The sequence below is a fragment of the Varroa jacobsoni genome, unplaced genomic scaffold, assembly GCF_002532875.2.
Source record: "Varroa jacobsoni isolate VJ856 unplaced genomic scaffold, vjacob_1.0 scaffold_231, whole genome shotgun sequence".
In the NCBI taxonomy this organism is placed as follows: Eukaryota; Metazoa; Arthropoda; class Arachnida; order Mesostigmata; family Varroidae; genus Varroa; species Varroa jacobsoni.
The window spans coordinates 53,567-64,561 of record NW_019213133.1 but is presented as its reverse complement, the minus strand read 5'-3'; the positions used below and the strand labels follow the sequence as shown (position 1 = coordinate 64,561).

General features: G+C 41.1%; 1 protein-coding gene across 1 annotated transcript in view; it reads left to right on the top strand.

Annotated features, from left to right (window-relative positions):
- Positions 1-1,396: 1,396 nt before the first annotated feature.
- Positions 1,397-10,995, top strand: part of LOC111273836 (uncharacterized) — a 29,380-nt gene continuing 19,781 nt past the window's right edge. The window contains exons 1-2 of the mRNA XM_022855820.2: positions 1,397-4,911; positions 9,547-9,583. Coding sequence (XP_022711555.1) covers positions 2,071-4,911; positions 9,547-9,583 — 2,878 coding nt within the window. The 5' untranslated portion in view covers positions 1,397-2,070. The remainder of the gene's footprint in view (positions 4,912-9,546; positions 9,584-10,995) is intronic.

Sequence of the window (10,995 nt, the reverse complement as noted above, 5' to 3'; positions counted from 1 at the left end):
AACAGTAGTTTGCACCACCCTCGCCGCCTCACAAGCAGACAGAATTGATCAACAGATGGATAAGCAGAAAGGCAAGCAGTCATAATCGAAAGTGCACAGTAAAAATAAGTGACGGAGGACTGCTGAGGGAGGAATCACTTGAAGAAAAAATCAAAACAAGTCAATAATGAAGAAGCACTGCGACAAACTGAGAAACCTTCAAACAGCCTCTAACTCCACCGAGATAATTTTCGTCTTCCGATGGCATATATTACTTAGTACAACGCCCCATTGAATTAAACTCGAATGGTTGACAATTAAATGTCGCCGACTCTCTATATATTATTTGAATTTTATTAGCTATCATGCCTGTTTCGGCATCTTGCGAAGTCATACGTCCGTAACTCACAGCCGCAGTCTTAAAGCGTTCATGATTCAATACGATGGAGATCGGTGGACGCCTGTTTCACATATAAAGAGTCACATTCTAGAGATTTGACTGCAAACAATGGTACAAGCAAGTAAAAGTCAATATGGATTTGTTGCGATAAAGTCTGCATGCATTAAACATCGATTTACAGAGAGCTTCGGTGGCTAGATCAGACAGGAGGAAAACTAAGTATTTTATGAAAGCTTCGAATAAGAATCGTAATATTGTAAATTGCCGAAGATCTCCGAAGATTTCCGTCGGAACATGCGCTTCGAAAGTTAACGGGCTTTTATTCGTACCTGTTCTGCAATGTACAGATTAAGACTTAACAAAGACTAATAGGGTATATAAAGTTGACATGCCGAGTTAAGATGAAAATATATACTTTGCACTTTCTACCCGCTATTGCCGTCGGAGATTGCTCTAGACCGCTAATCGTCCCTCCTTGGCACCAAACGATGTGCGTCTACGCTCGGTTTCGAATCCGGACTATCTTACGTGTACCGAAGGTTAGTAGGTAAACGTGTTCCTAACGGGTTCACGATGCTAATTTATCCAAAACATTACATCAATGATCATGAGGTATTCTATGCATGTCGCTCATGTGCTATCTTCGTTGTCTTAAGTGGCGTAGTTTACTGCAAAATAAAATTACCTATACACCCAGGGATTGACAACTGTCTACTGTATCGCATCAGTTTCCAAATACATACAATCACGTACTTCTATTTACAATATCATGTGATGAAACTAATATACTTTGTGCACCGAAACCTGTCGATGCGAAGCTTCTTAAGCAGACCTTCAGCATGGGGCTTTCATTATGAATATAATTTATATTATAGATACTTATTCTTTACTTCTTCAACAACATTTATAACGGTTTGACAGTTGTGTCTGGCCCAGCGATACATGAATATTTAATCGTGAACCGTCGCTACCCATGAGACGTTCGAATACTGCCGCGTTTTGTCGATATCCGTCAACGGATAGATGCATGGCGGGCACTTCGCGCGCTGTTCAAGATGGCGGCTCCCTGGGTTGGAGTTTGTTTGTTTCTGTGTTGTGCTGAGCTTGGTTAGCTGAAGTTTGGATTCTCAAAAGAAAAGTTTTCAGTTTTTTCTTGTACTTTGTAACTTGTGTGTTCGTATTTCGTGAATTTCGTTTTTGATTGCCTCTTACGATTTGAGTCGGTGGAACGACACGAAAGTGCCACTAAGTGACGTCCTTGAGACTAACAAGAGATAGCAGCGATTCAGCGTATATATATATATATATATATATATAGCGAGAGCTGGAAGTGGAGTGGAGGTGTACACCGAAAACGAAGACACCTAACTCTACCGAGAAACCTTTAACAAAGTTGATTTAAACGTTTGCGAGTAATTTCTCTTGTGTTGGTCGTCAACAGGAAGTTAAGGGAACTTCGCTGCTTGGCGGCAGCCGGCGCGAAACCGATATTCTAATCTGGTTGCTGGGCTTTCTTGTCGCTTTCAGTGTGTGGGTGTGTATTGCTTGGTGCGTTGTGTTGTTAAGTTGAGCGGGTACTGCGAACGGGATAATGGTGCCAATTCGATAAGTCGTTAGCGGGGCGCTCCCAGGGGATGCAGCTGAACCGATGCTAGCAACAGGAGCGACCAGCCAACGGTAGCAGCGGTAAGATGGTTGGTGCGCTACCTGGCGGAGGGACGCAGCGCGTGAAGTCCGAACATCCCCAACAACAGCAGCAACAGCAAGCCCAACAGCTGCAGGCGTTGCAGGTTGGCGGCGATCCACAGCAGCTGCAACAACAACCCGGTCATGTTACCGCTAGGCTGTGCTTTGTTTGCGGTGGTGCACCTGCCCGACTACCGCTTCCTAGCCGGCAGCTATTTGACGCATCTGGAAAATGTCTACCGTTCTTCCCATTTCTTGAAAAGCACCCTGCACCGCCAGGTGCCGAAGTTACGTCCCCCGAAGGTTGTGTGCTTGCGTGTAATGTGTGCTACGCACTTCTGCTGCAACAGTGGGAAAGCTACGAAATACAGCGAGTGCCACTGTCCAAGCGGACGTATTGGCTGAAACGACTCGATAATGGACCGTTTAGTGGGCTCGACATTCGCGCAGAAGAATATCAACAACAACAGCAGCAGCAACAGCCGCAACAACAACCACACATGAAACAGCAGGCGCAGCAAACACCGTTGCATCATCAGCAACAACAAATAGCTCACCAACTGCACCAGCACACGCATCAACAGGGACCGCACTCACAGGGACCGGGTTATCCTCCGCCAGGCTATCGGTTGACACCTACGCCTACTCGCGAGTCTAAGGTTGACGAAGTTGGGGGCCGAAGCTCACAAGGATGCCCTCCAAACGGTCAAAACATTCTCGACTTGTCGCGGCCAGCAGGTCGGGCTACGCCGGAAAAGCCGAATAAAGCCAATATTGTCAATAACAACACAATCGCTTATGACTATTCAAAACATGCAAAACGTCCTGTAGAATCTTCGTCTCCCTTGAGACGAGAGACGCGCACTCCTGAAATCCCACCGCCTAGGGACATGACAGCTGAGACGTCTGATGTATGTTTTGTTTGCGGGGGACAGGTACCCCGGGGGACATTACTTAATATTTTTGCCAAGCCCATTGCGAATTGTCCCTTCTTTCCGAGTTTATTGCAACATGAAAAACCATTACGAAGCTTCCCAATCGATCAGAAGATGGGTCGAGTAAAGGCGTGTACATCATGTCATGCGTACCTTCTACAACAATGGGACACTTATCAGAAGCTCAATATTGCACCAAGCGATCGACACTATCAACTCCCGCCTCCAAGAGCCTTCGGATGTCCTGCCTTACCACCTGGAGCCCTTCCTCCACCCAATATCGTGCAAAAAGCAGCGGCCGCGCCTTCAGCCACTTTCGTGTGTTTCACTTGCGGGGCAGAGTTACCAGCTACTGGACAACGTACAGTGCCCACGGCTCCTGCAGGGGGAGAAGCATATTTTGGCTTCCTGCGTTTGCTTAGGCCACCACCAGGTGCGCAGCCTTTAAATGCGCAAGGCCTCGCTACAATTTGTTCGCCCTGCCAGAAGAACCTGCAACGGCAGTATCGTGTATTCGAGATCTCCAATGTACCTGAACACAAAAGAAATTACAAGATTATGATTAATGAAGCCGAAGCTAGTTCAGGACCTTCGCCGATACCAACTGCAGCGCCCCACAAGCCAGTATTACCGGCACAAAACACAAGCCAACAAGTTACTGTTCCACCTCCATCGCACAAACCCGCATCGACGAACCCACTGTCGAGGTCAACAACGGGGCCACGTTACGTTGGATGTTACATTTGCGAGAAAATTGGACCCATAGAACAGTTGATTCCCATAGATACAAAGGCACAGCGTGAAAGGAGTGCATTTTTCCCTGTTATTGAGGATCTGCCCCGTCCGATCGCCGCTATGCCAATGGATGGAGTAGGCCGAGTTTTGCTCTGTGGAGATTGTCGTGGTAATCTTATGCTTCAGTGGAACACGTTTGAAGCTTCTGGTATACCGTATCAACATAGAGTTTATCAGGTAAATTCGGCTCCTTCACCAACAACGTCAACCTCGCAGCAACAATCGAGACCACCGGTAATCACCGCCCAACAGTCGACTGCACCTACTCCCGAACCTGGCGCTAAAGCAGCTGGATCACTATCAGGTTTGCGCGTTCAGGTGGCGTCTCCGCATACAACAACCGAAGCCGCCGTTGCCACAACTTGTTCGTCCCACGTCCACCCGACGCCCGGTCCGCCTGCCCAAATGCAAACGTTGCTTACTACCGTTCAAACGGCTCCAACGTCGACGGGACCCGTCGTTATGCAGACGCCTCTGAAGAAAACATACTATGGCCTAGATCTCAAGGTGAAGCCACGAGAAGTGCTGGCACCTGTAACGACGTCAAGCTCATCACTTGTCACACATCTCCCGTTGCCTCCAGAAATTGCTGCCGAACATGATTGTTTCCTTTGTTTAGAACGTACTCCGGACATGTACATGATCTGTGCTCGACAGGTGACCGAGAACGCGCCTTTCTTCCCTCTTATTGAACGACTGGCCATAGCACGGGGCTCGCCGAGCCCTTGTCTGGTAGATCCTGCCGGAACCGTATTTGCTTGTAGCTTCTGCTATCATTCGTTGATGGAGCAATGGAAAGCGTACGAATTGTCTCCGCATGTAGAGGATCGCGATCGTTCTGCACGAGTATACAACGCACATGATTTTGTTTGCTATATTTGCGGTATCATTACGTACCGGAAGCGTGTACGGTCAATAACAGTAACCGACTTCCCATTCCTTATGACACATCCTCGACCAGGCGGCGCTCTGCAGTTACATCAAGCCGAAAGTGTTGTAACCTGTTTGACATGTTTTGAAGGACTTACCAGTCAGTGGAAGGAGTTTGAACGACTTCGCGCACCTCTAGAAATGCGGAAGTATAATTGGATCACGATGCCACCTCCACCAGAACAGGTATCAATCTGACAGGTTTTATTGATCATGGAAAACGGTAATTGCTTGCAATAGTTTCTTAAAACCGTGTTTGCTGATCGAAGTTTGGTAGTGTGATTGCTATTATATTTTTACGTGAAAGCTTGTAACGGCTACCTTTCCATTTTTGCCCCAAAATTTGAGGACTAAATTACTTTAAAAAATATATTTAAATAAAGAAATGATTAAATAATAATAAGAATAATAAGCCGATAATTTTAAAAAGTATCGTATTTAATGGTGGTAGTGTAGTTTGTACCTTTATTTCTTTATTTATCAAATTTATCTTTCCATTTGCGGCAAAATGATGTTGATATGGAGAAGGATTAAGAGTTTGCATTTACGTTAAATCTCACTCGTTTTGGCCACCTTCGTTTCATCTTCTAAATAAATGTGAACCGTAAGATCTAGAATAAACCCCATCATTTCTGTTTGTCAACAGAGATATGGCAGCCGTGGTAGTTGGGTGATTTACTGGTTACTTAAGGAAGACAAATGTTCTAAAAGAGAAGCATAAAACTGATTTTTTTGTCTTTGCCTAGAGGTAGTATTAATTTCAAGATCATTCATTGAGTCGAACACTTATTTCTGGAATGTTATCTTAATCATGAATTTCATCTTGATACACATCAACACACTGACCAGCATGATTCAGAATGTATCTGTTTTTTGAGATAAGCTAAACAGGAACCTACTTAGGAACAACATTTGTTTCCTTAAGAAGTAGAACATTACGCCCTTATGCGAATGCAACCTTGAGAGAATTATGCACAGTAGGTAGTATGGGAGTTCTCCTGTACGGGTTTCCGCAGTTCGAAGCATAACTGGGAGTTAAATTAAATACAACAGAGGAACGAATTATTATAACAGCTGATCATAAAAAAAAAATCCGTTTCAACGATTAAATGTCTTCAGCTGAGCAGAAAACGGTGAATAACACAGTTAAATCATAAAAGGACACTAAACTGATTATACTTACATTGGAAACAATATTTTTGTTGATGATGATATCTAGATAAAAGCTCATCTGCCTTTTTTTTGTATTTCATGAAACTTTATAATTAGAGTGCTGCACAGTCGTGGGATACTTCTTGCCGTCCAATCAATAATGGGTTATTGTCACCTTTCATGCAATAATAATGTTAATAATACAATACAAGTGTTTGTTTGAAATGGCGCTTTTAGTACTTCGTAAACATGTTTTTCTGAGATTGTTCTGGCAAGTTCAGGAACGAAAAGTTGAGGCCTTAAATATCATTCGACCGACTCCTTTAGCGATCTTTGGGCAAAAGCCATTGCTTTTTTATATGGCCTGATCTCTCTCACTAACTGGAAATACCAGTGCCAGTTCGCTCGTTAACTTTATTTTTGAACAAAAAATAATGCCTTCAATAGACTCAGTGTGATAATTTACGATTTTTTGCAAAGTTTAGTTTTTACATGATAACACGTATCAAGGGATTCTTGTAAAAAAACATTATTTAACCACATTTTAAATTTTAAAAGCTGATCACCGACACCTGTAGGCCACGGAAATGAATTTTAACTTTATTGAATGCTGTTTTTATCAAATCTTTCACGTAGTTAACAAAAAAAATTATTACGATAATGCGGAAACAAGCGAAAAGAGGCGTAGCGTAGTGCAAATAGTTAAGGTTGAGCAGCTCAGACATATCACAAAATATCAAATCTTATCTAATCAGTTACTTGGTTGACAAACTGCTGGCAATTACAACCTTGTGAGTTCCGTAGACTGTCTAGCTGTCAACGCTGCTTTTAGAATCTTTAAGCCATTGGCAAGAAACTCTCTTCTAGACTTCTTGTTAAGAAGATTAAATGTATTGTGACTAAAAAGCGAGACCAGACCCTCCTTGTCTACCTGCTTAAGAGTTTTTGTAGTAGGATTATCGATGTTCAATGAGATTCAGGGTAGTCACATCTAGGCATTTTCTAATTTAGGTGCGGGAGCAAAACCTTCGATGTAAGTCGAATAACCATAACTCAGAACTAAAAGCATTTTATTACGTTGGGCACAGACATTTGCGAGGAATACAACTATTCGATAGCTAATTGTCCATGGCTGGGCATTAAAATTTATTGAATCAAATGATAATTCATTGTCCAAAAGGCTCACTATGTAGCACTTCGTAGGCAGGCAAAATGGTCAAGGTGCTATTTGTTAGATCGAAGTTGGCGCAACTAATAGCTAAGCTAATCAATGCCTCTAAGCTCTTCTCTAATACAAATTAACATAAATTAAACGGTTCGATACATGATCAGAGTATTAAATCTGTATTTAGCGATTAATACATCACGCATGTTTTGTGTGATTTACTTTCAACGTTCGCTCATCAAATACTTTCAGCAATTATAAGGTGAATAATTATGTGGTGTGTAGTCATACCACGGTGATCCCTGTTGGTCCCACTAAGCTTTTGGGCGCCTGGATAAGGAGTCTCATTTGCTTAAAACATGTTCAGGTTTCACAAAAGATAAACATTAGCCGTTAAGTGAGTTTTAGTGACCACTAGTATATGTTGACTAATGCTGATTCTAGTATATAATTGACGGCTGGCGCTTTGCTCAAATGCAGACTAGAATATGCAATTTATCGTGACGGTGGTCATGGCGATCATACGCAAAGCGGCATGTAGTACTAAAATGGCCCTTGCTTAAATGGAATAGGTGTTCTATTTGTTTTTTAATATTGAGCTACGAAAAATAGATGTTGTTCTTGATCTACCATATTGGTGTTTTCCCTAATCGTGGAATATGATGATTACATAAATCACTGCTTAGTTTTTTTAAGCCTAAGAAGTGCCTAAGAAGTCTGTGTGTGACATTTTCCCAGTTTAACGGTGCACAAAACGATGGTCGCTTGCATAAAGCTTATGTGCCGAACACTTAACTGCTATATTAATTTATGGTAAGCCGTTAGTTAGTAATCCGATTTCATATCTATGCGTATTTTGAAACAGCTTCATTATGGAATCCCTCATAATAGATCTCGTGAGACCAAATCGATGAAAACACGATGAAAAGTTTGTAGTTACTCTTATCAAAGGTAACCACTATTACCGGCGAACCTAGACAAAAATGGTTTGTCATTCGGACGGTAACTCCATATGAACAAGACTAGGTGTGATGTGAGTCTCGAAAGTACAAAAGTGAGGCAAACATCCCGTCTCGTTGTGTTAATAAAAAGGATAAAGGAAAATTTACTTTAGATGTAGATAGCACATTGAAAACATGTTTGTGTCGTTTTCTTACGACGTTAAGACAAGGAGTTCTATCCAGATAGTCGTTTCAATAGTTTGTAGGCACTAACCACTTAGTACGAGCTATTGTGAATGAACCTGGGCTTGCGCCTTTCTCGGTCCATTCGGTGGATTTTTGCTATCACAAATCTTGGTGTTCGATAAAGCTAGTTGATGTGCATTCAAGTTCGTCTGTAATAACTAAAAATGCCCCTAGTAAAGGTGAGAAATGTGCGTTCTACATTGTATGGAAAATTTGTTAGTTCGGTTTCGTTAGAGTATCGATACATAGTTTGCTCAAATGTTTTCGCCATCAATTGTTCATACTCTGGCGCGATTTAGCTTCACGTACACTCACGTTAACATGTATACAAAATATACGAAAAATTGTGTAAAATATCACTTCGGCGATGCTTTCTTACGACATAGATACGTCTAAAGCTAAGAGATCTTGCTGTTCACACTTTCCGCCTTGAAGCATTAGGCCAAATAGGATCTTTTGTTAAAAACTCGCTTTTGGACGAATGTAGAATTGGCGTTGGAAGAGACGATCACATTGCACACAATGAACGTTTCTTCAAAAAAATATTATGGTAACTCACAGAATTTTTATTAAGTTAATAATTCTTTTAGTAAATATATTTCCATTCTAAGCCTACAGTTTCCACGGAGTCCGACTTGTTCCACGTCTTAATTTGATATGATTTTTGATAACAGTTTAGAATTCAACCAAAAAAATCCTAACAAATTAAAATAATATTGCTAACTAAAAAAACACTTTTCTTTTATTTGTAGAGCAGTCGATTTAGTTTTTATATTTAAATCTTTATTGTTAAGGACTCACTTTATTTGGTACATTGATCAAGGCGATCCCTGTGTTGTAAACTGTATCCAAATATCTAAATTATTAGATCTGAGAGCTTCACTTCCATTATTTTTAGAATACCTCTAATTAGAGTTCAACTGGTGCGACCGAATTACCATCATTTCGAACTCACTAAAATTGATTTTCTTCATCTTAGTTGACGGGACACCTCAGTAGTGTCACTCTTGGCCTCTGGACAATAGTAGGTACAAAAAGTCTCCCAGAACAAACGTTTCACCTCGGCGAAGATGATCCTCTTCAACTGAATGTAAAATGTTGGCGCTTGATTTTAGTCGGCACCATTTTTGACACTGTGCTTTTAATCAGATTGCACGTTGCGATTATTATATTAGCATAATTATTATAATATGCTTGGTGCTCGTGTCCCCAGCTATCTTTATATCCTTTAGATTAACTATCGTAAATGAAAGGCTAAAACCTGGCACCCTAATTGAACTAACGAAACCATTATATATTCACTTTTTTTCGTTATAGGACGAGGACAGTAATGGAGCATCATCGTCGACAAGCGGTGAGTTATGCTTAAATAAAGTTTACTGAAAACCGGATGCCAGCTGACATAGTCGACACATCTGGATGGAATGGCCGTACTAAGAACTAAAAAGATGCCAATTAAACTGGTTCAAGTTTGTTAAAATTACAGGCATATTAATTGTAAAATTGTTTTATATATAATATCTCTTATATCCTATTTGCCTACAAAATTCATTGAACTCATCTATGGAGAAGGATTTTTTCATAAGTAACAAGACTTTAAATAGTTGAACTATTTGTGGAAATACCGTTATCGATTTGGCCAGTTAACTACGTTACAATATACAAGGACTAAAACCACACTACGGCGCTCATTTTAGGGACATATGTTGTTTATGATCATAGGCATTGTATAAAACTAGTGCATAACAAATGCATCCGTTCTTTTCAACTAATAAGTAACCGCACATTTTCCGAGTTCTAACGATCAATTACATTATTAAGCATTAGCCGTTGTTCTCTATAATATTAAGCGTCTCTTGTATAGTTTTTTTACACCATTTTCACATGTAACATAAAAAAATGTTCAGGATTAATATCACAGAATTTGCCAGCGGTTCGGACTTTTCTTTTTTTTATTAAATGCCCGATTATAAAGTTCCATTGGCAGAGGTGGGAAAGGTAGTAGACTGTCGCAATGAGATCAACAGAATATAATGAACGCGAACGTACCTATTATTAATGTTCTTTGCAGTGTGTAGTCTAGGAATGGCCGTTTCTGTTAAGTGGCCTTATATACTCGATGCAGATGGGCCTTCGATAATCATCCTGTTTTTACCGAGAATTTTATGTGTATAAGGTTCTTCCGGTCTCGCCGCAAAAACTGTTCTCAGATCTGCTTAGAAGTTGGATCTCTAAGTTCCAACAATTTTCTTGTATATGAGAATTTTGCCCTGAATCTATTCTTGGTCTTTTTTGGACGAGAATTGAATTTAACTCTAGCTTAGGCGAACCTCGCGGAGCCACCCATTCTTTTATTTGCTTCGTATGAACCTAGAGAGGCTACCCTTCATCACTCAGAACAAGGATCTACCATCGACATGTTTAGAGGCTATATAGAGCTACGCTGCATAGGGTTTTCGCTTAGGTTGTGGGGCATACGGGCTCCTATTTTTTGATAATGTTTCATATAGTCAGAGTCGTTAACCATAACAGTTGTTCACCATCTACTTAGGCAGTTCACGATTTTCTTGCCGATTACCCTTGCTCAAACGTACCTTAAGGCAGCCCTTATCGACCCCGAATGGCCGTAGGGGCTCAATACATTTACCAAATCTTCCGAATCCTTTAACTTTAGAGAGTTAACTTCGAGTAGTTCCTTCCGTTACAGAGTTATCGCCGGATGAGGTTTAAATATTTAAGCCTACTTCAGTAAGTCTTTGACTTGAA